The sequence below is a fragment of the Falco naumanni genome, chromosome 11, assembly GCF_017639655.2.
Source record: "Falco naumanni isolate bFalNau1 chromosome 11, bFalNau1.pat, whole genome shotgun sequence".
In the NCBI taxonomy this organism is placed as follows: domain Eukaryota; kingdom Metazoa; phylum Chordata; class Aves; order Falconiformes; family Falconidae; genus Falco; species Falco naumanni.
Window position 1 is genome coordinate 10220131 of NC_054064.1, and position 27850 is coordinate 10247980.

At 38.2% G+C, this 27850-nt stretch overlaps 1 protein-coding gene across 4 annotated transcripts; it reads left to right on the forward strand.

Moving 5' to 3' along the window:
- The first annotated feature begins 621 nt into the window (after window positions 1-621).
- RGS13 (regulator of G protein signaling 13) lies at window positions 622-27448 on the forward strand. Of its 4 annotated transcripts, none has more exons than XM_040610473.1 (7): window positions 622-823; window positions 3358-3426; window positions 3997-4146; window positions 5946-6007; window positions 7869-8035; window positions 17753-17886; window positions 27119-27448. In XM_040610473.1, the coding sequence occupies exons 2-6, from the start codon at window positions 3362-3364 to the stop codon at window positions 17879-17881; spliced, it is 573 nt and encodes a 190-aa protein (XP_040466407.1). In that variant the 5' UTR covers window positions 622-823; window positions 3358-3361; the 3' UTR covers window positions 17882-17886; window positions 27119-27448. The 4 variants fall into 4 exon arrangements, with proteins under 4 accessions (XP_040466407.1, XP_040466406.1, XP_040466405.1 ...); XM_040610472.1 differs by lacking the exon at window positions 27119-27448 and adding an exon at window positions 25480-25789; XM_040610471.1 differs by lacking the exons at window positions 17753-17886; window positions 27119-27448 and adding an exon at window positions 10910-11177 and having other exon boundaries at window positions 626-823.
- The last annotated feature ends 402 nt before the right edge of the window (window positions 27449-27850 follow it).

The window sequence follows — 27850 nt, forward strand, 5'->3', positions numbered from 1 at the left end:
CAAAGCCCCAGCACACTACAAACAAGTCCACCATTAGCATGAACAGAGCTACTTCGGTGCTACTGCACCACTTGGCTGCTTTGAAACGCTTGGCTAGAGAAGAATAAGTGGCACATACACAACTTGAGTCTCAATTTAAAATGAGGCCATAACCTGGGCAACAGCTATGAGAAAAATGACAGAGGATTTCATACAAGTTTAAAGAAAGTTCTGCTCTAATGTCACTCAGATGGCGTGCAACACCAACTTGACTCGTCAGCAACATGTAAAAGCCTCACACTAATGGGTCAGAGCAGAAAATAAAGGCTCTCCCATGGCAATCCAAAGTACTTCATAAAGCTGCCTGTAAGAGGATGAAACCTGGGTTTAATGCAAGAATACTTTTGCCTTTCATCTCATTTCAACATGGACTTTAGGTTTCATATAAAGAACTTTGATAAAGGGATGGAAAGTATTAGTCACAAAACTTGGACAATACATGCAAGATTTCAATGAAGTAAAACACAGCTTCATTTCATTACAGCTGATCAGGAGAGATGTCAAGATAATTTCAGAGCAAACAGCCTCTATCAGTGGTGAATCAGAGTCCAACTGAACTTTTTCTGACAGAAACCACAGCCACTGTTTGCCTATGGTATGTATAAGAGGAGCCAGCCACTAACACGAGCAGCATAGACACAGCCAAAGGGTAGTAAGATCTTCTACACTAAAAGAAAGTAATGAAGAAAAAAAACAGGTCAAGGAATTTGGAAAATTATCCCTACAAATGCAAGTACTAAATGAAACTTTTTTAACCAAGGGAAACAATCCAAGAAGAGCTTCTGTAAGTATGAGGTTTTGTATTTTGAAATACTAACAGAAAAGTATAGAAAAGGCAGGGAGATTACCTCAGCATAGTGAGGGCATTCATTTTAGAAATGTTTCTGATGTATAAACAACTTCATCCCTATTTATATATGAATATTTTTTGTAACACTCTTAGTACAAACCAAGCTGAGTGACACTACAGAAGGCAATTAATTAGAACTTTTATATAGCAGTTTCTCTCTGAAGGTTCTGCTGAAACCTGAGTACTAAAACCTGGACATTAGGCAGCTTACAGATCCACTGGCACAGCATAAGGGTGCTGAAAAAAAATGTTTGTGTAGTTTGAAAAATAAAGAGCTCTTGTTCTTTGATCTACCAAAGTAGTTTTCTTGGTAGTTTTCCAATATAAAATATAGTAACAGTTAAACAGTTGTTTCCAGATCAGTACTGCTTATAACTTTTACAGACGTGAATAACTTCAGGACTGATTCACTTATTATATCAGACAGACAATTACTTCTCTGAAAATGTTGTAATCATGTGATTTTCTTTTTGATTACAAGACCCGCAGGGAGCACAGAGCCTACATATTAAAGAACTTATGGCCTTGTGGCAATAAAGTATTATAATGAGAAAAGGAAGAGGTAGATGATCTACCATTTACAATAGAAGGTAGGACACTACCATGGGTAAAGTCATAGACTGCCCTTGTGAAGATCAGCCAACACAAAACTGACACAAATTGCTCAAGGGCATGCTGTAGCTTTGTGTACTATTCCTGTCTTATTTTAGGACTAAGTCAATTGCCAGCAGAAACAGGCAGCATTAGAGTAATGAGGCATAGACTATGCTTCAGTGGAAAGAAGACATTCCAAAGCAGCACTGAAAAAGATAAAATCAGCATGTTCTGTTCCTCAGTCCATTAGGAAGTATTCCTGATACAAAAAGAAGAAAGAACCACAAAGCCCTGGGATATATGCTTGGCAAATGCGTGTACTCAAGCCCTGGGGAACAATATTTGCTTAAAGCCTCCAAATGAAATGAAAATAACATTTCCTTATACAAATGTGACTTCATGCAGCAACCACCTGAAGAAAAATAATTACTGATTGACACTTTGAATTTAGGTGGAAGTAGCTGAAACAGATTACTTAATATTACTTCATGTAATATTTCTTGGGCATTTCTGTATAGTAGGCTTATAAGCTTCCTCAAGTTTCAAAAAAACCATGAAGGCTGTATTTGGTTTGTATTTCTGTGAATAGAAGACTCACAATTGCAACATGAAAACAGCAAAAATACAGGGCATTGGGTAAAATACTCTAAAATATGATAAGCGATAACCATATACCAGAATTTAAATGCATAGCTTTATCTTAAATATGGACCATTGTGTCGTTTCAAAAGATTGCTTTCAGACAGAGGGTAAGATGGGTAAATACCAGTAAAAGGCAAGTGTAGAGGAAGTCATACAGAAACCAAGCAGAGAATTCCACAAAAGTAGGAAACAGGCAACAGCCACTGGTGATCCTGCAGGGAGCATGAGCAGCCGGAGTTGCACAGACTGCAGTTGGGCAGACTAACAAAGTTTTCATATCCTGTAGGAAATCTACTGGGTAAGACTCTAGTATAATGCAAAATTTGATATAGCTGTCAAGGAAACAAGGAAAATAAGACTAAAGGTAAATTCAATCATTTCACAGGTTCAGAATGCTGGGAGATACAGACTTGTTCTGTGTTTTACAGCGTGTTTCAGTTCGGAGGAATAAAACAGCTGCAAGGAGTAGAATGTGCCAGTCAAACCCAAATGTGAAAAAATACCTGTGATTTTAAATTTTAAAAAGACTACTGTTTTGATTCCAGGCAGGTCTATACAAACTTACCCACTGTCCTATGTAAACTTTACAAAGAATTTGGCATCTCCTGAAAGCCAAAGAATAAAAATTAAACACACTCCAGGTCACAAGAGGTTGTTGGTTTTTTTTAGACAAACATATTCTTGACTGCCTTGTTCCTAATAAAAAATTACAGCCTTTCTTATGGATATAATCTCTATACAAAATCAAGTTTAATACAAATTTTTATTGACTTTGAAATATTTGCTAGATAAATATCAATGTTAATCTCAGGCACTTAATTTAATCAACACTGTCCAGCTCACATTGAGCTCTGATCCCTGATCCAGGTCACCCTGAACTTTCAGCAGAATGATTCCTGGTTTCCTTCTGCTTTGGGTCAGGTTCAAACTTGTAATCTCTTTTCACAATTGAAGAAGCAAAGAAGGAGAATTATTAACACTGTTTCCCTAAGAGATAGCCACAGGACTGCCTGATTTTTTGTATTTTTAATTTTTCAAAAAAGTTCTTGAATGTTACAAAGATATATTTTAGTCTAATGTTTCAGCTGTGACTCATAGGTAAAGATTAGATGCATAGAATAATACTGGTAGAACTGGTTGCACTGCTATATGGAGACTGGATTATAAATGGTATTTAAGATAGCTGGAGCTGAGCACAGCAGGTTTAAAACTCACATATTTTCCATTTTTAGAAGAATGAGTCTAAATACTTGTTGGCTTTGCAAGATATTCAGAGCAGAAGAAAATGGGATCAGTTCTAAGTAAGTAACAATAAAACTTTTGTGTTCTGCAGTACATACAGCTGTCTGAGTAGGAGAGACAAAAATTTTAAATTTCATAGTGGAAGTGTTCTTTGCAAGCTTAAGACCAAGTGAAAGAGTGCAACATCTTCACAACTGCCCCAGCTGCCCATCTTCATATAGCCAATTCATTTGCCGTACATGAAGTGTAAACTGGCATCTCTCTGGTGGAAGGAGGGTATATCCCAGTGGGAACTTCTTTTATATTAAACAAGCATAGGCCGAAACTAAATCCCTGGATTAAATCCAGATGTGGACCTGTGAAGACTTTTTGAGCCCAATATTTTGGGTCAGTCTTTTAAAAGAATTCAGACTGTTGTCAAAGGTTGAGTACACAGGTGGTGGATAAGAGACATGGCCAATTGCATCCTGCAAGCCCTCGGCTGCCACCAGCCTCAGTGGAGACCAGCCATAGCGAGAACTTTGGCCAGCACGTCACATCAGGATGGTGAAATGCTTCCATCCAACATGCCTGTCAACTGGTAGCAGATCACACACGTTATTGATTAGAGAAAAATGTGTCCTCCACAGCAATACTGAGGAGTGTCTGATGACTCCTGAAACTGCCATTTGGGTGAGGTTAAGTAGCAGAAATCCAGACAGCATTTCCACAAGTGCCTGCTGGATGAGGACTTCTCTCCCACGCAGCAGTGGCCAGAGGAGCCCCTCACACTGGAAAAGGTACAATAAATGAATGATAGCTCACACAAGGCACTACAAAACCATTTTTCAACTTAAACTTTGGAGTCTCAGCTATAAAGCCTTAGTTATTTATAGAGAATATTCAGGTTTTTTTCAGTGTAATCTATGTTCTTCAGCAAATTTAATCACGTTGTAAATCAGTGCAGTGAGAAGTTTATTGTCAGCACAGCAGCTATGAAAGTGGCATTAATACAGATCCTAATAACCCATGTTCATATTTCTCTTACTGCCTTTCATATTTTCTGATTTTAAAAGGAAAGTAAAAAGGTTTTCCTCTGTGTCAGCTGCCCCATGAGGCAGCGTTCTTTCTGCTTCACAGATTAATGCTAAAGACAAATAAATCAGAAATGGAAATAAGATGGCCCTACTAATGATGCTCAGTGAGACAAGATTGTCACTTGTTCTATATAGAAGTGCTATTGCTAACAGAGGTGAAAAATTATCTGCGTCAGTAGCAGTGAATATGACTCAGAAGCAGCTTCTAGGGAAAAAAAAAAAGCGTTCAAAGGACTAAAGTCTCATTCCTTATAACCATACGCTTCGTGAGTTTATACTGAGAGGAGGCCAGTAGCTCATGAGAAAGAAAAAAGAAATATCTTTTACTGGCAAGAGCTACTAGAGAGTTATTGACACCACAATTTGATAGAGGTAGTTTCTTTTACTATACATTTCTCTGATCAGGTCAGACTGATCAGGAAAGCCTGACAAAATAGTCAGTGAGTTACAGCATGTACTCTTCCAGAGAAAGAGAATTGTATCAAGTTAATAAATAGGTGATCACCAATTTAAAAAGCTACAAAGCTACTAATGACTGTTGTACAGCAGAAGTCTATGAAGCATCATGCAGCACTCATACCAAAGCCAGTTTTGCTTTTAATTTATTTTTTTTTAAAAAAAGTTCAGTGATACTAGCTTTTGTCAAAATTGTAGCTCATATGAAAACAAAATACTCAATGAGAAGGGATCTTCCCCCAGGTTTGGCTGACGTGTAATGGAAAGCACCCACTGGAATACATCCCTTGTGTTTTCTTCTACTAACATAAGCATAAGCATTTTTTCCAGGTTACCAGCACTGATGTACTGCAACGCTTAAAAATTAATTGGTGTAAATGGAACTACATGCACTTAAATGGAGCTATTGGCCCTCAAACATTTGTTTTTCCTTAAATTGTTTAGTCTCTCACCTCACTACTTCCATAGTCTTTCCCAGAATCAGGCAGGAACCTCCTACAAGCTTATGAAATTATTGCTTAAGAATTGCAACCATGAAAAAAAGAAATCTGATTTTAGTCACCTCCAAGAACTGCCTAGACTGTTACTGATGTGTCATACTGCATTGTAAAACACTTTGATGTTAAAGTCAACTTAGACATTAAAGGCCTTTAAATATTACACTAACATCTTGAGCCTTTATAAGAACATTGCTACAAACATCAACATTTCGTTAACTGTACAGTACCTGTCCCAAAGAAGTCGCTACCTAGAAAGCTAGTACTTCCCTTGTGCTTCCCCTAAGCACAATTTAGATAAGCGAATGCCATTTCTAGAGGAATTACATGAGAGCACCTTGAGATGGAACTGTATTTGTGATGTCAAGAATACTTGCTTCAGCACATTAAGCACAAGATTTACGACACATAGGAAAACCTTTTAAATATAAGTTTTGTGCCAATCTTATGTAAAGTAGGGGACAGATTTTCAATAATGTAATTTCATTTTGTTTTTTTTTTATACTTTGAACCACAGCTAATCTTACAGTAATCTTCTTTTTTCTAAAGAGTGTCTTTGGAAGAAGTGCTACAATGGTCCCAGTCTTTTGAAAAGCTTGTAACAAGTAAATGTAAGTAATTGCATATTTGTATTCCAGATGGTTTACTGAAAAAAACTTCCCATGAAGCAAAATCAGTAAGTCATGCAGTATAATGTATGCTGTCTTACATGCAACTAATGAAAGAAAAACCTTTGTGTGAATGCTTAGCATGCATTACACTGAAAATAAACGTAGCATGCTATAAATGCTTTCCCAAACTTGCCGTTTCTGCAAGCATGTGTAATTCTTTTAAAGACATATGATAAGGGCAGGTTTATGTTCCATGCTCCCACTTACAGCACTGCATAGCAATATGTATTAGAAGAAAGTGAAAGAAAAGTTGACTCTGAATCCTGTGCATGGCAAAGACACCAGACCTAATGCTACATCTGTACAGTGTAATGCCCTGGAAGGTGACTTAGACCCTCATCGCAAGTACGGGAAGAACTGTAGCTTCAGTAGCAAAACCGAACTTTCCCACTTCAGCATCCCTCTGCCTCATTCAGGGCTCAGAGCTCTCTTAACGCTTCTCACATGGCCAGCAGTCTCCAGCGACACTGCCGAGTTACTTTTTTTAAAAATATTGACTAGAAAGTAGTGTACAGAATTACATCACAGCACAAACCTCTCAGAATTATTCCCAAGGACTGGCACTATTTTCAAACTAGACAAAATACAAAGAGCAAGAAGATTAAAAGACAGAATATGTAACAACTATAAAGAAAAAGATTTTGCCATTAAAATCTTTAATAGCAAGCAATGTAGTATGTTAGAGTTTTCAGGGAAAGCACAGGGAGAAAGCGCACAACAAAACATTTAAAAAAGACAAAATCATAGTACAAGCAGCATGCATGCATGCAATCACTGTCAGTGCCAAATGACAGGCAGTGCTCAATGTCTTTAAAAACATGAAACCATAAAATGCTTGTAGCTTCCAGCAGTACTTGGATGCTGCCTCTTCTTGAAACACCTCCCTCATTCCCTGTATTTAGATGGCACTATTTGTCGATTCTGAATTTAAGTGCCTAATGACATCAGAAAATCCAAAGATGTACTCGTGTGAAAAGCTGGATGCTCTAAAGGCAATGATTTGCTGTTCTTTGTGAAAGGTAGGCAAAGTATTTGCCTATCTTAGGTTTTACTCTTGAAAGTACATCTTACAACTGCAAGCATCATTCCTGCCCGAGTGCTAGCACAGGGTGAGCCTCATAAACTCTCTCCTGGCTAGAGGCATTTTAGCAACTGTCACCTAGTTCTGTACAGAGCAAGTCTAATGACATGACAAAAGGCAGCCTCAGGAACTTCATCTTTGCCAAGATCCTGCTGATTGCTGCCATCAAACTCCATTACCAGGTGTTACAAAGAGATCCTCAGGTGCAAAACCACTTTGCTTCAGAGAGAATTCTTTTAACCACTTGATTACAGCAACAAGAGACAAAGTTATTTCCTCTTCTTTGCTAATTGCTTTTCCCCAAAACTCTTACATCAAGAAAAGAAGGTGTTGGTTTTTTTCCACTCAGGTCATGATTGTTTGATAATACTCAGATATTTTCTATACAAAACTAGAGCCAGAATTTTAAAATATTTGATGGTCTTTGGATACATTTCACAGTGTTGCTGGAGCTCAGGAACAACAAAGGTTTTTGTGCTCTGTCCCTGCACAGCAAAATGCCATGGAAGGTAAAGGAAGTTCTGCCCATGCAGGAAAAGGCAGTGTTGAAGCGTAGGGCTCTGGGTTAGCGTGTTGAATTCCCCATTTCGATATAGGAATATTTATAGTTGTACAATCAAGAACTATACTGTTTTGTAATCATCCCTATTGCCTTTGAAGGACTCTAAAGATAATGTATATATACATGGTATATAAATTTGGCTTATGAAATATTTACAGATGGGCCTATGATCTACAAGACCTACTTGAAAACAGAGCACAGTGATGAAAACATAGAATTCTGGCTTGCTTGTGAAGCTTATAAGAAGATCACGTCACAGAGGAAAAGGATTTCCATGGCTAGGAAACTTTTTACAAGTTATATTCAACCTCAGGCTCCCAATGAGGTGATATGTGATAACAAACTTTTTTTTTCCTCTAATAGGAATGCCTGATGCATAATGTGGCTTACAAAAAGCAACAATAAATGCGTAGCACCTCTTGTATTAAAGGGAGTGAAAACTGTTGCTAGTCATCCTCCCAAAACTCTTTGACACCTAGAATTTTAATACTTGCCATCACATCTTGTCTACAAGCAAATCTTTCAACTACATCCAAGGACACAAGCAAAAGGCACAACTAGGTTAAGAACCAAGTTCTTGGATCTGTTCTATTCTTTTTAGTGTTTCATCCAGGGGCCATTGATACTTCTTCAACAGATGATGACATTGCTACGTGTATATATTACTCTGGTCTTTGCAAGGGTAAATGTAAATGAACTCTACCCGGTACTGTCCCCTTTGTATAATGGGCTAAAAGAAATGTTCCAAGACAGATTCTTTTCTGCTTCCAGAGCAGACTTGTATGCAAAATGTTTGAGAGCGATTTTTTTTTCCCCAACAAATGGCTATTAAAAAAGTTATTCCTGCTCAGCTAGTCATGCTCTATGACCTTTAACTATTCCTGCTTGTTACTCTCTCCTTGCAAAAATTAGCTAATACTGGCTTTTACTGCCACTGTCTCTGGCAGACTGACATAAATGAAAAATCAGGCTAGAGTATTCTCTGGTTTAGGCAAAACAATAAAATTATTATAGAGTCTCAAAACATAGCTTCCCTGTTGACACTGAAAGACAAGCCAAAACCAACTCAACTGGGTTCCCAAATGCTGAGAGCAGTTGCTGCTTTAAATGACTAAACCACTCCCATCAATCCAAAACTTGAGGAAATCTGAAACTTCCCTCTCCTGGTTTTACATGCCAATTGGCAAGACAATGCATTTTTCTGTCTTTTTCTGATTTATTTTATTTTTAGCATGTGCAGCTATAGGAAAGTCAGCAAGACATTTGCATTTCCAAAAGAGAAATGTCAGTATTGCCAAACACAAATGCATTAATCAAAAGTTAGTGCTTAAATCAGGACAGTTAAAAATAAGCTGTATAATTTTTTTTCTAAAATAATACACATTTGAATCTTGCTGATGGTTGTCTGATTTCTAGGTCTTCAGGACACACTGGTTTCATGTTTTCTTGGTATTTGCTATTAACACAAGAACTAGGTACCACTCTAAAAATGTAGATGCTCATGAGGATTTAAAACACAGTTTATATTCAGATTTCAGCAGCATTTAAAAAGGTGCAAGCCAAACAACTCCTCTGGAAGAGCAAGATCCCAACCCATGACAGACATCAGCACTAGCTTCACATCTTTAGAGTTCTCCTTTCAACAGTAAACAAAGTTAAGCTGAAAAAAAAAAGCAATGTAATTAATCATCAACTAATGTGTTATCAAAAGCCCCCATTTTATCTGCTATCTTTTCCTTTAACTAGACCTTTCTACTCTTACACATCCACAGAGCTTCAAGTTGTCTGCTACAAACCCTGGATCACATCAGAAAAGCTCTAGGAACCAAAGCTTTTTCTAAACAAGGTTGACCTATGGGTTCAGTTTTAATTTCTCTCAGAGACCATAAAAATTTTAGCAATTGTTTTTCACTGGTACTGTGCACCTCCAGCCACTTGGACTCATTAGAAATCCAAAGTCAGGTTTCCTTTTCAGGGATCTAATCCTAGCTCTAAGAACAATTCTTAGTGAAAGAAAGGGGCTGGATGTCAACACCTTTCAGCTACTTCTTCCACTGCAGCCACTCCATGCAAACCACATCTGCAGGACTTCCTCTGCGTAAATCATACATATGTTCATATGCTTTCTAGAAGTAGTGAGCAAGTCAAAAATATACTGCTTAACCCCACTAAGGTTTGAAGTCTTGGTCCCATATTCTATATATGAGCCCAGCAACAGTGACTTTACCCCTGCTTTTGACCTCCACTGATCACAACAGTCAGGATTAAACCAGCCACTTCATTGAGGGCATGGGGCAGGCTAGGAAATTCAGGCAGATCCCAGTCTTCCAGGCTTCTTGTACTTAAGGGAGCAAACCCCCCGCCATTCAGCCACTAACATACCTCTTACTAAATCAAACACCAAGAGGAACAAGTTGGTCAACTAATAAAACCATGTTTTCTGGCATTATAAGGAGAAATCCACTCTGCTAGAATCAATGTTTTTGGTTAGGTGCTTGTGCTGGCTTTGGCTGGGATAATTTTCTTCATAGTAGCTAATATGGGGCTTTGCTTTGGATCTGTGCTGAAACCAACACTGATTATACAGAGAAGTTGTAGTTCCTGCTGAGCAATGCTTACAGTCAAGGCCTTTTCTACTCCTCACCCCACCCCACCAGCAACCAGGCTAGGGGTGCACCAGGAGCTGGGAGGGGACACAGTCAGGAGAGCTGACTAAAGGGATATTCCATACCATATGGTGTCATGCTCAGCATATAAAGTTGAGGAAGAAGAGGGAAGCAGGGGGATATTCAGAGTGATGGCATTTGTCCTCCCAAGTAACTGTCAGGTGTGATGGAGCGCTGCTTTCCTGGAGATGGCTGAACACCTGCCTGCCAATGGGAAGTAGTGAATGAATTCTTTGTTTTGCTTTGCTTGCATAAGCAGCTTTCGCTTTACCTATTAATTGTTATTTATCTCAAGCCACGAGTTTTCTCACTTTTACCCTTTCAACTCTCCCCCCCATCCCACCAGGGGGGAGTGAGCCAGCAGCTGTGGAGCTTAGTTGCCAGCTGGGGTTATACCATGACAGTGCTGATTTTAGATTAAAGGGTATATAAAAAGATATAAATGAAAGGCATTCAGTACAGGTCCCTGTATCTTCCTTACCCTTCTTTGCATGCATTCAGTGATACTTTAGTAATGTTGTTTTCTGTTTCAGATTAATATTGACAGTCCTGCGAGGAAAGCAATTATAAGAAATATTCAAGAGCCAACACAGTCCTGTTTTGATGAAGCACAGAGAATAATTTACATGCACATGGAAAGAGATTCTTATCCACGATTTCTTGAATCAAAGTTCTATCAAAAACTCAAACGCAGCCTTCAAAATAATGGCGATAATTAAATGATGAAGAGAAAGGCTGAAAATTTAGGAAGGCTTCTTGTGGCATGCAAGTGTTTAAGATTTAAAGTAGACAGGAGAAATCGAGCAGTAATGTGCTCAACTGTTTTGTTGATGTTCAAATTGGCGAGACACTATCCTCCCCCTTCCCTTTCTTTTCCCATGGAAGAGTTCTGGTTTCGTTTTCCTCCCCTCTCAACAAAACCTTAAAAGCTAGCAAAAACTAAGTAAACCAAAGTTTCAGCCAAAAATGATAGCCTAAGGTTCTACTCTTTTATTGATATTTTTCAACTCAAATAACATTTTCAGTATTGTTTTGAATGATCTCAAGTAAAAAAAAAAAAAAAAAAAATTGTCTTCCTGCTAGGAAATAAATATTTATTTAGCTATACATAACACAGAAGAAAAAACATCTGCATTGCTGCATTGACTTTGTGTTTTTGCTTTGTTATACTCTTCCAAAGTAAAATATGATAAGTTGTGAGGTACAGCTGCTTGCTTAAGCCATGAAGCATAGCATTCACGTGGCATAGAGTCAATTTATGCTAAATTATGATGTACAACATATGCTGTAAAGGTACTTTGTCTACAGCATACTGTAATACTACCAGTGTTTCCTGAATTTATCTTCACTTATAAAGCTCATTTATCTTTTTTTCTGGGTATGGACACAAACATATCGCTTTCCCTTTGGCATCTGAACATCATACTGTAACACAAGCAGGTTGGCCTCTCATGCATGCACTGTAAAAGACACCTTGCTTATGTATTGATCAAGTATCAAAAACTGGCTTACATTCAAAAAACAATCTAACTTCTCATGTCTCATTAAAACTGGAATCTCTTAATTATTTTAACGGACTTAAGCATAGACACAGTAAACCAGGGACCTTTTTGCATCCTCTCAAGCTGCATTATTTCAAGGAATACAAAGAACAAATTCTGACAGCAGCCCCATAAACCCCGGTAGCATCACACTGATCCTCTGGGATGATTTCACAGGAGAAATGAAGTATTCATTCAGTTGGATACATTTATTTGACTGAGGCTATTTCAATCATGTTGCCAGTTCGTGCTTTTTAACACTTTAAGCTGTAACTTGCCTGCCTGGTTTAAAAAGGTAATTTTTGTGACAATGTGGTAAATCATTGCCTTGCTTCTGCTGGGAAAACTCAGTCTTTCTGTGGGAGGCTCACAGCAGTCCTTTGTGCCACCTGCTTAACCACAGTAAGTTTTTGTTCTCCCCGAGAACCTCCTTTACTTCTCCAATGTGAATGTCCCAGCCTTTTCCTTACAAGGCGAGCATGAAAACACAGGTCAGTGCAGACAGTGAACAAACAATTGGGTTTTACTTTGGTGGCATCTGTCCTGTAGCGAGGCAACACTATACTTGTTAAGATGTTTCTCTTGCCAGTGTAATAACATATTGTATGTAAACATTTTAAGGTAAAGTCTCAATCCCTCCTAAAAAAATAATCATTGTTTAGGGCCTCCCTGAGCAGTGGTACTATTGTGGTGCACAATATAGCTGGGAAGAGGGACAGTGATTTATTGATGGCAGATGAGCATGCTTATCAACAGCTACCAAATGCATGATATTACATCTGGCTTTGTGTTAAGTTATATTGGTAAACCGTAACTGTGTGTGTGTGCTCTAATGTCAACAAAACTATAGTGTAAGTGGTCATGTTGTAACTTATCAATTATCTAAGGCTCCACAAATTCATTTCATCCATCATTTTTATGACATTTTCAAGCTGGAATTTATGTACATGCCTAAAGCAGAATGCAAAGCAAGTATAAGCATAATCTACACTAGTACAGAAACCTTAAAGATAACAAGTATTGTAAGAAAAGAGATTGTTAGTATAGGAGATAATCATGTCCTTTTGCATTGACCCCATATAAAAGGATTATCATAGGAACATTCAGCTTGTAAAGCCACTGTCAGCAAGCAGGGATGCCATAGGAAATCCAGGCAGGGGTAGCATAGATTTCTGTATGTACTTCTGAGGTACATACAGTGCACTTTGGCTTCACAGATCCTGCAGATGCCTCAGCCTCAGAGCGAAGAAAAACTATAGGAACTATTAAAAAGCAATTCCTACAGGGAAGTAGACCTGTGACAAAAGTCAGCCTGAGGAGAGGAAAAAGCAAATAAACAAGGGACTACACTATGAAAAGCCTTCCCATGTCTGTGAGGATCAGAAATTCAGAAGACCTAGGTATTGCTCTCTAAATGGAAAAGACTTGTAATGACCAAGGATAATAGCTCTGCATATCCAAACAGGCCTAGCATGCAGCCTTCTGAAGGGCTTACAGGAAGAGGCTGGTCAGGCAGTGTGACAGAACATTTCTCCTTGCAGAAAAGAGATTATCCAGAAGGAGGAAAAAAAAAATCATCCACAGAGAATGCTCAGAGAAATCACAGAGGGACTCACAAACATTTTTACGGCATGAAGTGTTTAGCATTTATTTTGATAACAGGTCATGAGTCTAGCAACCCTTATTGCTGGTGGACTTATTAACTTTATATTTCCTTCTAGAAATAACTAAAAAGTTGATTGTTTTTTGTTTTTTTCTAGTGATGTCTCCCACCCCCCCCCAAGTTGGAAAAAGAGAGGGTCCTTTTCCCAAAATAGATTTATTGTTAACTGTTAGAGATCTTTCTCTTGCTTGATTTTTCTTTTATGTTATGAGAGGCATGACAGTAACAGTGTATTTCATCAGATCACATGATTCATAAAACAGTAACTACTGGCAGCAGCAAAAACAAATCACTGCTTTTAACATTTTCATTAACAGCACTTGAATAAGCTCAGGTATACTTTCCACTGGCAGACAACACTAAAAGGCATTTGCTCACATTAATCATCCAAAGCTACTGTTAAAAAAGATAAAAAACTTTATAACAGCTAAATTTGCAGAATTCTTTGTCATTCTTCCCTCTTTACTTAACAAGAACAAAAAACAAAATAAAATAAAACCAATGGCAATTCTTCAAACACATTAAATTTGGCAAGACAAAAATGTAGATTAATCAAACCACTATAGCAATTAACTGTATTCAACCCTGGAAACTGTTGACCTATCAAGGCTCTAAAAAAACAACCCATAGTGGACAGATGGTCTGGGGTTTTGGGTGGGTTATTTTGTTGTTGCTGTTGTTTTAAAAAGAGCTGACAATTAGATCTTTTTTACTTTGTAAATGTGAGGTGTGCATGAGCTTCTTTCTTGACAAAAGTGATTAAACTTACACTGTATTGTTATATTGCTGTTTTCATGAGTTTTGTATCTGCTCTCAGTGTCTAGATGATGATAAGTGCAGAATAACAAATGTAGTTTGCATATCAGGTCTAAAAAACAAAGTAAAAATCTGCTTATAAGTAGAGTCAGCCAAAACAAACCAGTAAGAACAGCATAGTCCGGTCTTTTCTGTACAGATGGGTGGTAAATGAGAATATATAATGTCTCTCCATTGTATGATCAAAAGCCTTCAGAGAATAAGTTGCTAGGAGGCTTTTGTCTGAAGTTACCTCAATTATTTCATATCTTCATATTAACTCCAGATATTTCTGCTTTTAAGTCCCAAGAAATAAAATATAGGCAGTTACACTCTAAGCGCAGTAACTAAGTAATGTCCAGAACTCGGTACTGTAGACAACTGATTTAAACAAATATTACAAGCAGAGATGTTTGTCACCAATTCCAGGGCAGATGAGGATGTTTAGGAACCTACAGCCTCAGAGGAAAGGGAAATGACTGTAGCATTTCCAAGTATTGCCAAATATACAGTACTGTTGCAATCACAGGTCCCTTCAGAAACTGATGTTTGGTCTAAAGTTCAGTTCACTAAACATGGAGGAAAGAGCACAATAGAACAAGTCTTCCAAACAGAACATTTTGCTGCACATGACGATTAGCTAGATGATGTGGCTACAGACTGTAGCCTTCCCTGGGCAAAGACTGCATCCTAATATCGGCTTGCATAGGGTGTTCTACAAGGAAGCTTCACAGAGGTGGTAACCTCTCTTGGCAGAATTACCCATTTAATAATTTTGCAGTCGCACTGAGTAACTGTACAGCTTTGAGATGCCTTGATTTCAAAATTTAAAATTTCAAACTCAAATTTTAGAAAAATGAAAAACTTTTCAAAATTCAAATTTAAGATAGCAGTCCCAATTCAGAGTCTGATTAGAATACACAAAGGATTTAACTTCTTTTTCTAAATCAAAAATAAAAGAAACAGGTGCAACAATGTAGAAAAATAAAATCACAAGGCAAGAAAATTAGATATTGGGGAAGCAAATCAAGCACTCTTTTAGATATCATACATCATAAGTGCACAGATCCTAAGAACCATGAATTCTCATCACGGCAGCAACAAGATATCAGCCACTGAAGCCAAACAGTGCAACTGGTTCTTTAGAGAGGAATGTAAATTAGTAAGAACATGGTAGCATCATATTATGGATTCCAATCAGTGTCTTTCAATTGGTTTTCAGGCACCTACATATCCTTATAGAAACAGCAACATGGAATGAGACATCTTGCAGTATACTACAAATGGTCAGAATTCAGTACATATGCATTCTGTCTTGACTCAGTTGCATGAACACTTTACGGTATGTAGAACCCTTGGGCTAACTAAGGCTTCCCCTGGTGCTGGTAGATCTGACACAGGTAGGTAGTGATACAAATCCAGATGTATACTGCCCATTCCCTGCTGCAGTGGCAAATGGATGCCGCATGGCATCCTAGAGCATCTCAGAAGAACTAGATGCCTGTGTTTACACAACCAAATCAGGCCTGCTTTCTTAACTAAAGATTTCACATTTGCTAGTTTTTTTTACCCACCCCAGCATCTTAAATCATTTACTGAAAAGTTGTTTATAACTTTACAACAATATTTTCCCTCCAAAATTACTATGACAATTATCTCAAGATGGCCACGCTTATATAGAAATCCTTGTGTCCTGTACCTCAGATTTTGCTCAACTCAAAGTACAGTGCAGCTATCCAGGGACTGAGAACAACTCCTTACTGCAAGAACACGTACCTCACAAAATGGAAAGTGGGGTCAGCCTACCCTGACAAGTCTAAGCAAGTGGGGGGTTTTAACCACAGCAAACCCGCACTGATGGCTACAGACCTCCTTCACAATCCTAGCTTTTCAGTCCTGCGCCTTCCCTCTGGATTTGTGCATCAGCTGCACAGATGTGAGGATAAGAGGAACAACTCAAGGCTTTACAGCATCAGGGCAGGAGGCAGGGCTGCAGTTCCTCTTCCACAGCCCCATGCCACTGTAAATTTTTTTACAGGGCCCCAGCAATCTAGTAGCCTGTACTTATCAGGGGGAAACAAGTCAGTGCGTCAAAAACCTACAAATCGTAGCAAAGACTTTATATGAGCATTGCCTTCCTGTCCAGCCGCGAAGAGCAGAAGTTTTGCAATAGCGGTAAGAGTGCGCTCTGCTAGGCTGGTAGCAAGGCTTAAGGTATAACATGAAACCACACCTGAAAGACTGCATTTTGTGTGAATAAGCAGAAATGATAAATTGTCACTGTATTTGCCGAGTCCAAAAGGAACATGGCATTCATCTAATGACAGATTTAAATTGTTGCCTCTGTTTTGTGTCCTGGCTTGCCTGTCTTACTAGTCTCTGATAAGTCAAGTTTCCCATGCCATCCATCACTAAAGCTGTTGCTGCATATTGTACCAGCCAAGCCAAATAGTTTTTTCTTCCACACTCCTTGTCTGCAAACAGTGATTCCAGTAATCACCTCTAACAGGTGAGTAAATACGGACAAGATTTTCTTTTTCTTAAAGAAATGGTTACGTACTCAATTATTTCATGGAGTTATTTCCTTTCTACAATACCATGATCCACTTTGCCTTTGATTAGAGGAAAGGGTACAGGACTGTAACTTCACTTGCATAAATACACAGGGAAAGAACTTTACAGTCAAAGTTCTAAAAGCAGTTTTCAGACATTTGCAATTATAAAGATTTATCATTCATAACACGTGATCTGGTCAGTTATTAATGAGTCATTCAGTGCCATGACAGATCACTTCTCAACAGTAGGAACCATAAATATTTTTATTAATTATTCTCTACCAATGATGACATACTTAGTTTTTAGTCTCATCATTCAAGAAGTTCACAATAACAAAAATCAAAGGGAAAAAATATCTAGAAACTTCTAGCCTGTGAATCAATTCCCATGTTGTTCCTTCACTCAGTTTTGTCTGCTGCTGAAATAATCTTTTAATAACGAAAGAGTAATTTATAGTTAATATTTGTAATCTCATTTCAGTTCAGACACCAATACAAAAATTGCTTCTTTATTCCTCATTATCTTCACTCTCTCACTATTCATTTTAGCTGTATTTTTGCAACAGTTTCTGTTGGTGGTCACTCTACTTTTGTTTTCTAGAACACATTTTTCTTTGTATATTTATCTCAGTATCTCTCCAGATTCCTTCCCTTTCTATATACCTCCCATTTCTCTTTACATTAAATACTGATATTTTTTAAAGCATGTATAACACATACATATTTTAGGATATTTCAAAGGGTTTGTTGTCTGTTTTAAATAACTCAGGATTTAGATCCTGTAAACTGCATTGGTTCTAGATTAACATCTGTCACTTACAGCTCTTTCAGACAAGTTCATACTCTCTCAGGAGTCACCTTGATGCTACGTCAAAGACCTCTCTCCACTCTATACGTATTGAGCCTTCCAGCACAGTCTCTGGCACCACCACAGTCTGTCTTCATAACTAGGCCAGGTAACGTGTCCCAGAGCACCACCAATACATCAGCACACAACACAACCTTCCCAGAAACGCTGTTCACAGACAGGTTTCCCACAGTCCCACTCAAACCATGGCAAGGTAAAACTTAGTTTGCTTATGGCAGCTCTCTGCTGCTCCGCAGGAGTGGCACCCACCCAGCTCACAAGTTGAGTGGGCCTATTAATTGACTCAGACATCGACTCACATGGATTCATTAGAGGACTGAAATGATGAATACCACATTATCAAATGCAATTCCAGAATACAAACACTGCAACAGTCCCACAGGACAAATTACAGTAGGGCAACTATTTAAACTTTTATTGCTGCTACATCAGCATGGCAATTGCTTCCTAGCAACATGGTTACTGGTAAAATAGGATAAAATTGCTCAGAGGATAAGCCTGTATTGTCTTTGCTATTGTAGTACACTGGATGAACAGTTCACTGACATTTAAAACCTTACAGTTTTACATTGCTAAATATTGAAGAGTGGGTGAAATCAACCTCTAGTATCAGTTACAAAAGTAGCAACAGTTGCTGCAAAATCAGAGCAGTTGCTGAGATAATTATGTTCTGTCTAGGTCTGCTGCTCTATTACATTTAAGCTATAGTATTACAAAAACGTCAGAGTTTTTTTTCCAGCATGAACAGAAATGAGATCAAATAGTAAAGATGAAATCTAGCGAACAAATTACCTGTTCTAACAGGTGAAAGTTTAATAGAACATGCCAATCATTTTGCCTCTAGCAACTTAGCCTGCACTTACTGATTGTTGTGCAGTGGTACATGAAGCTAATAGTTTAAATAATCCAGTTATTTTTCCACAGCTTTTGAAATAATTTTTCTAATTGCTGTATCATTGCTGTATCTGCACTGGGTCTGCCAGCCATTTTGGCTATAAAAATATATTTTCTACCTGGCATTTAACATTTTACAAGTGAAGTAGCTAGCTGGAATACATCTACAGCATTTGTAGAAAGGTGTTAATATACTCTGTCTGCACTTTACATCAGTAGAAGAAAGATCACTTCCAGTGCCAAGAATGACCTGACCCCACTAGCATAAGTTTATAACCATTGCTGAGAAACTGGTGTGATAAAAAGCACGTTTTACAATTCTGAGGCAGTTAGGCTTTAGCAGTGACGTAACTTGGAAGTATTTCTGGACAGTCAGGACTAGATTGTCGTTTATTTATGTTACATTAAGGCTGGTAGTCCTCACTGAAAGCCCCAGGGCATTAGTGCATGCTACTTGAGAAAACTCGTGAAGGAGTAACAGAGAGCTGAAAAGCCAGCAGGTAAGAAACTTAATGAGACTTAGGGGCAAAATATTACCCCAAATAAAAACAAACAGCTGAAAAGTCTGAAAGAAAGCCAGCTTACCCCCCAATCTGACCTCTTCCCCTCCACTTTCCTCTTTGGCTGGGACTCACACCATTAGACAGCCCATGCTAAGCCATGACAAGCCCTTGAGGACACTCACTGGAGCCACCCAGGACTGAACTGCAGGACAATTTGATCAGTCTCCATTGGCACAGGCTTTGCCTTACAAGGCAGCTGGGAATGGAAAACCCCAACACAGTGGGGCACCTTCTTTACCTGCTACAACCAACCAGGTAAACGTTGCCCCCACAAAAAGGGACAACCTAACCAGTGTTGTACATAGTGTAACCTATCAGTCACACCATGCTGTAAGTGGTAATTATGAGGCGTTCAAAGATAGGGTTAAAAAGTTGAAAACAATATTTATAGAACTCAACTATTTATTAAGATAGATTCTTCCCAAATTCCAAACTAAAACCAGAACATCCACATTTCCACATCAAGCCATTTTAAATTACAGCTTCTATTTCAGTAAGAGTGCACAATTTTATATTAGAAAAGTATTTTTAATATGTACAGCTTACAAAACCCACAAAATCATTCTTAATCATTTAGGTATCCAGAGGCATTTAGAGAAGCAAACTGCATCAAACTTCTAAACATAAATCAGAAAAAGTTTCCAACAGACTTTTCCCATTCCATTTTATTTGAATTTTTTTCATTTTAAAACACAATCAACATGTGACCAACAGGCTCCAGAAGGCAGGATGTTTTAATTAGGACACCACTCCTGCAAGACCAGAAATAACAAGAGTTAAGAAAGAAGAGAAACAAAACTATAAAAAGACTCTGGCTTCCCATTTAGTTTAACACAAAACCTTCTAAAGCCCTCACAAACATTTTAAGTACCACATATGGACGAGATCGGAAGCTTTCTTCTCCCTCCCAACTTGTGCACAGTCCATTCATGCAAACACACCAGCATACATTGGAACAGCAAGATCTAAGACTGATCATATTTAGCCCGGATGTAATAATATTACTGAAGCAATGAAAAAAGTATTTATGAGCAGTGTTGTAAAGAAGGCAACTGGGATCCCCATGGGAAATACCAGTATAGAAAGTCAACATTCCTTTGGTTCTCGATGAATTAAGATGGCTTTTGGTCAGTTTTCCACTGTTGCTATTTTTCTTTTGTTTGGAGCACCACTATTCCCTTTTTTCCTTGGCCAAACAGCTGTGATACATGTACAACAGAGACCTGTCTGGACAGGCATAGAAGAGTTATATGATAAAGAAAATAGGGTCCTCAAACATGTTTGGGAAACTAAAATTGTTACTGATTCTCATCTAAAGAGCTCTATCAGGAAACAATTGCATCATTAGGTTTGTCATTGATATTCAGCTGCTTACCATTAGCTTTCTTTTTAATGTGAAGTGAAAGATTTGAAAAGAATTTACATCAACAAATGATTAAAGTCTGTGACAATTAATGAGTGATAAAACCCAGTGAAGCTAAAAGCACAAAGCATACTCTGCTTTATTGCAGCATGACAAATGAAGTGGCAGATGCAACCACACTATCCAATTCAGAATTAATCCTAGAACACATTCTCAGATAAGCGAAGAAACAAGAAGTACAGTGTCACAAGAGGGGACGTGCCTATACCTGCAACATCAATCTAAAAAGAACAAGAGAAACAAACACAAAACGGTACTTTAAAAGCAAAGGCACAGGGTGAACAACTTTCATAGCAAGTAGAGAAGTTTAAAGTATGTTGTATTTTTTTCCTGTATCAGTCCTGCAGTGGTCCTGACCCATATGGATCAGGAAAGGGGATGAACAACAAATTGCACCTGGACATGCATGGGGATAGCAAAAGAAGAATTTCTTTTGCTATTAGCAAAGGTAGCTTCACAAACAGAACAGCATTTAGGGAAAAGATCAGGATGGTGATTATATATATAACATGCAAGTTATACCCTTTTACACATCTCCTTTCCAGCCTCTCTAGAGCTGCATTGATTTCAACATGCAAAAAGACCAGTTGCGTCACTCAGTCACTTCAATATTAAAATTCAGTTGGAATCGCCCCTTCCAGTTAGCGCTGCTGTTCAGCCAAAACTGCCCAGAGAGAAGGGAAAGCCAGCAACAGGGTACAGCCCATGGGTTCTGTCATGTCACCATAGGTCTTAAGCTTCCCTCTATTTCTAGTTCAGGTTTTTAAAAGTAACAATACTGTCAGGCATCAGTTTGAAAGCCCTCAAAGATGTCTGAAAGGCCTCATCAGATCCCAGCAAGAAAGTAGTTTCGCAGCACTACCTCTGTCACTGCAGTTTTCAGGGAACTTGTGGCTAATGTCACACAAAGAAAACAACTGGACTCCAAAAATTAATGAGCTCACCAACATCATTAACAAAAATCCTAGCCATTTTGGTATATAAAGAGAAGCAGTTAACTTAGATGAACAGTTATTTGTTCATTGGAACGTTACTGGTTTCTGTACTTGTTTCTACTCTATTTTCTTGCTTCTTGTTGAAGATCCCATTTAGAAATACACAGGTCTGACTTTGTTATTTAATTACAACTCCCTAATTTACTTCTTAGTTATGTAACCACTTTCCATGGGAGAAGTTTTACTTCAAATATAATGGTATTTCTACAACCATGTCAATTTAGGGCCCTGTATCTGAAGGGACGAATCTGGAAGTGAACTTTTCAAAATTTGCATGCAACTTCTCCAGATGTTTAGGGCCTTCTTTATATGAGCATCATTCTTATTAGGGTCACTTGCCAGCTAAATATTATGTGGATTTTTTTTCCAGTCATTGCTTGCAGGATAGTTGTGTCTATTTCCTCCACCATAAAGATACATCGTATTTCTGACACAGCCATTCCCATCTGGTTAGTGTTACTGCAAACAGTAGCACGCTTAGAGCAAAAGTGAATTCCCAACACCCCTGAGCACTCAAACCCCTGGTTGGGTGCTTTCCTAAGTGCTCTGATTACCAACTACAAAAACCAGCTTGCTCCATCATCATATGGGAAAGCATATTTACTGCCTGGAACAAAACCTAAAATCCTATCCATCTTTGCCAGTATAAAGGAAGAGAAAACAAGCACATTTAAATGGCCTGCAAATTAACCTGCAAGTTTTGCTGTCAGCTGGTTGTATACTGTGTAGAGATGTTCGGCACCTTTTCTAAGTTTGTTTACCATTCACAACTTCTACACAGGTGTATGATGCCATGTATTTTGGAATATTAACTACACTGAGCCCTTCGTTCAATATCAAAAGATATTAAAGCTTTATAATTTGCTGCCTTGATGAGATGAAGGAAGATACAGTTCTACAGAGCCAGCAGTGTCTACACTTACAGCTTAGGTTCAGTAGGAAACTAGCAAACAAAAAAGGGGGGAAAATCCAAGTAATTATCCTTCAAAAGGTCACTTCTCTTACTCCAGTTAGAACAGACAACACATACAACAGTACATAATCTACTAAACATTAACAAAGCATACTCAAAAAGGAAGCATGCAAACCTGAGGCTCAGAGAGGAGTCAGGAAGCATATTCCTTTACTGATAGCAGTCTTGGAGCAATTTTCATAAGTGATACTTTCCCTCCCAAAAGATCTCTTCTGTAAAGCACACAAGCTTAGAACTAACCAATTGCAAACCACCACCTTCCACCACCACAATTTTCTGGTTATGATTTAAAGACAGGCATTTAAACATCTCTTTAAAGGGTATATAAAACACAGCATTTTGTTTTGGCAACAGTTGTTGCCCCCAAACAATTCTCATCCAAGAAATTCTCACTCCATAGCTTTTTGAATAATCCTTCACTCCTGCATTGTTCAGAGGGAGCATGGACAGAATACAAAACCAGCCAATATCAGCTTTGTAAAACCAGGAGCACAGCACTCATTGTGAATGTCTCCACTCATTGCTGCAATTTGTGTCAGTAAATATGGGGGATTTCAAGTTTTTCTCCTAATATAATCTGCATCCACAACAATGTGAATATCTTCTTCCATTTCTACCATCCTCACCTTTATATGCACACACAAACACTGCAATTTTAGGGGAAGAAGGTTAAACTGCTGCACTGTCATCAGAGATCCCATCCTCATGCAGATGAGAGAAAATTTTCCATGGATCTGTCTGGGGTGCTTGACAGCCTCTCCTGAGAGGTGTTTTGATACCACAGGTTTGGGAAATTACACAGTTGACCCAAAATTTACCAGGAACAAAAAAGCAGCAAGAAGTGTCAGCTGGGAATAAGTTTTAAAGAGTCAGTGGAGCAGGTCTGCTGAGTAAGAATATGTCACTGTTAGTATGCAACTTCTCAGAATAAACTGTTTTATGTAGTGTTCCAGGAATATTACCAAATAACTTTAGTGTATTGGGTGAGTCAGTGTGCTGGTGACATGGATTAATAGTCAAAAGGAACAAACCCAAGAAAGTCAGAGTTCAATTTCCTAATGCTGCTGAAAAACTCAGCCACCTAAAACTTGGCAAATTAACAAAGCACTAAATGGTAATATATCCTCACAATAAATTAAAACTGCATAGTGCTGGCTCAGCAATCTAAGAAAGAAGATGTGACTATTACAAAGCAGATGTTTCAGTTAATTTGTTATAACACACTTGCTCCAAAGCTGTGGTCTATCAGGAAATAATACAAGACCCAGACCTAGTCTGACACAGATCCAGTAATATTAACAACAAATAAGCTAGCATTTACAAAGCAGATTTTGTCTGTAGTCTCTGAAATCAGCTTTTTCAAAATCATGTAAAATACACATTGCTCAGGACACTGGCAGTGGCTGAGGCTCTCACTGTGCTTAGTTTTAGCTGCATGATTTCCAGGGTTTGCCCACCGGCTGATGGAAACATCCCTCATTTCATCCATGCTAGCTGAGAGAGGTGAGCTCTGCAATCACAATGTCAATGTCAGAAAGATTTCTCCTGTAGAGCATGAGCTCTCCAGGTGATCTCCCAAGGTGCAATTACAAATAGCCAGAAGTTGTAGTGAAGACTTAACCAGTGTTAACTGAGACTGAGTGCAGGCCAGGAATGACACCCATTAGTTTTGGGTGCCCATTTGTCTTTTCAGGAGCCATACTACAGGAGGCAACTGACTACCAGCCCTTGCTGTACCTCATTCAAAGCCAGAAGCCAACGTCCTAAGTCCCTACAAATAGACTGATTTAGATTATATCACTGTGAGTTCCCACATCCTGCCAAAACCCGGTTGAAATGGCAATTTGATCAGCACCCTCAGCTGCCCTATGGAAGAAATAGCTCCTGTTAAATTTGGTTACACAAGGTTGAGCAGAAGCAATCTGCTGCTTTAGAAAACAAACTGAGGACATCAAGGTTTTGAGCCAGGCACCCCACACTCCACCTGAGTGAGTGTCCAGGCAACATATTTTAAAGGTGTTTTTTTCTCTCAACTTATGAAAAGAGTTTCAGCACAGTGCTGAGAAATCCTTCCCATCAGCAACTCTGATACCATTGATTTTTATCAAAACCGAAAAGACTGGTGGAATCGTGATTTTTTTTTTCCATGGAAAGCTAATGAGAAGTTCTGAAAAGGAGAAAATGTTAAGTGCTTGTAGCCAGGGCAACTGAAGTGTTCAGCTGAACAAAAATTTTCATTTCTGAATAGAATGCAAGTATGCAACTAGGACATCCTTAAGAATTTTACCTTTGGTTTATGGATATGTTTATGCAAGAGAACTGGAATAAGACAGCAAACAAAACTTGCCACACTTTTTTATAAGTTTATTAGCAGGATTAGAGACCAAGACAGACAAGAAAGCTGAAGTTCATCAGCTACATCTGTAGCTGTCACATATCTCCAAGTGATACTTGCCATAAGTAAAATGTTCCATTACTTATCATATGGATCTGCTGAATGGTTGCATTTTAATCTTCAACTCCTTTATGTCTTTAAGTCTTTCCATGAAAATAAAGGAACAGTGAAGCCATAAGTGGGGAAAACAAAAAGAGCACCATTACTGCATAGATTTCTCATACTCATTTAGAAAGTGATCCAACAACACAGATCAGATTAGAGGTATGATTGAAAAAAGTCCATTCTTGTGCTTAACTGCACAAGTTTAAAGAAACAGACAGGCAGGTTGAAGCACAAGAATCCTCTGTCAGCTGCCTAGATGAGATGTAAAGATTGCCCTAGTTATTTCCTCATCATGCACAGCACACCACTGTGCTGTTCTTTCTTTTCCGTCAGATATGGACCAAAAACCCTACTCAAAAGCAACTGACAGCAATGAATTTACATCAAGAACAAACTTAGCATTTCCAGGCAAACCTACAAGGACTACAATACTTGGAAAACCACCCCAAAAACAACAGTGAAATGGGCAACGTGTACTTGCTACTATAATTGGAATCAGAGAGATTAAAATGACTGCCTACTGTGCAAATAAAGGATCAAAGCAAACAGCATTGCTTCTGGTACTCAGGAGGTTACTTCATTGTTTTTTGGTGGTTGGGTTTTTTTTTTGTTTTGTTTAAATAAAGTGTTCTGTTTATTCATTCTTCCATCTTTCAATAGAACCATCAATGTCCCCAGTCAATGAGGCATACTTCCTCCTGGGATACTTGGAAAGAGCACCCTGCATTTAGAGAGCTACTTCTATTGCAAACATTTATTCAGAGGTGACTTCAGAAGATCATGCATGTGATCCCTCTGGGTTTTCTCTTTGGCTTTTTTTTTTTTCCCTCCTCTGAATCCTGGACTACAGGAGAAAGAATGCTACCTACCTGGTGAGATACAAAAGCATTGCTCATACAGATAACCTTTTATCAAGGAAAGGAACCAGAAGGTGACAGCAGGCAAATGAAAGGGAAGCTTCTACAATAAAATGTGAAGCGGTACAGGAGTAAAGATGTCAAATTACACTCCACGCTGCAACATTGCTGCCTCGAAAAGCTCTGCAGTGGAAACTTTTGCCTACTTTCCCCAGTGCAACAGGCCCCACCAGCACAGCTGCCTCCACGCAGCTCACAGACCTGAGCACCAAAAGGCCACCTAGATGACAGTCAGCCCACCTTACATTCCCCTGCTTAGGAGTACCCTCCAGAGCAGTAAGTGGTGGGAAAAGTAGATCCTTTCCTACTATGCTCAAGCTACAACATGCGCCTGTACATTGGTACACCAAGCCAATAGTAAAACTGAAATAAGGCAAGGTTGTGGGGTTTTTTAATTGTTATTTTTTGATTTTTTGGTTGAATTTTAAACCACATTTTCTTTCTAGCTTCTGGAATGAAATTGAGAAAAATATTTTGGAATATATTTTAGAAAAGGAAGATCTGTTGGGTAAGATGAACATTCCCATCTCTCAAAAAAGAGACACATTCAGAAGGACATAATTTAGAGATGTAGAGGTTTTAGCCACCTTGACCCAGGAAATGGTACTAATGGTCACTAATGTTTTAAATCCTTCCGGACTCCTTGTAGATTAAGTATATTTTGTTTTTATGTTGCAAACAAAGAAATTAAAGGCAGTTTGCAATACAAACTCTGCACAAATTCATATGTACAAGACAGATTAGGAATATCAAGCCTGATCTCCAACATAACATTAAAGGCAACAATTAGCTCCGCATTAGCCTTGTCCTGATCAATAAAGCTATACTGACTTCATACCACATAGACATCTGGCCAGATTTAACACACAAAAAATCCCACTCACTATATACACAAACACATAACTTTCTCCAGCTTACCCACATAGCTTTTCTGTCTTTCTATGCCAGAAGTACAAAATATTTTAGAACAGACTGTTCAAATTTGCTTGCAGCTTTATAAGTGGAACATTAATTCTCTCTGACACTTACTTTTTTTGCCCTGTTTTTCTTTTCAGATACTATCTTCAGTGACATAGTAGCAATATATCAACAACTGTAATTCTGCAAAACCTTAAGTAATAAAACAAGTTCCAAATTACTTCAAGGAAGGTTAGCAAGAAAGAGCAATTCATTAAGCCTGGGTAGGTTTCTGTGATGTAAACCAAATACATAATGTTGGTTTTTATACATTTGCAATATCAAAAACATTTATTCTACACTCACTTTCTATAACTGTTTCCAAGAAAGTATTTCAGATGGAAGTGAGGAAACGTGCTCTGACATTCATTTTCCTCAAGAAGAAACCTAAAATGGCAGTTGCAGCATTCATTGGTGATTTTTCATTACTAAAAGTTCTCATATAATATATATACATATAAATAGTATATACCAATGACTTTTTTAACCCTTTCATTTGTAAAGGGCTTTTTGAAGTCATTCACAGCCTAATTTTATGCAAGAAAACCTGTGATATAATCTGCTCTCTCCCCTCTCTCTCTTTATGGCTACCAAATCAAAACATTAAACAAGGAGGAAAGAAACAAAATCTACTGGTTTGTAAAGACCACGTAACATCACTTGTACAAATTTGCAGGTAATGCACATATATAACTTTGACTTATTCAGGTGGAAAACTTAACTGTTGTGATGCACAGATTTGAAGATAATCAAGCCTGGAAAGCAGAGCTACAAATATAAGGAACAGGTATATTAATGGTATTCTTCACAAAGGTAAACACTTGCATAGC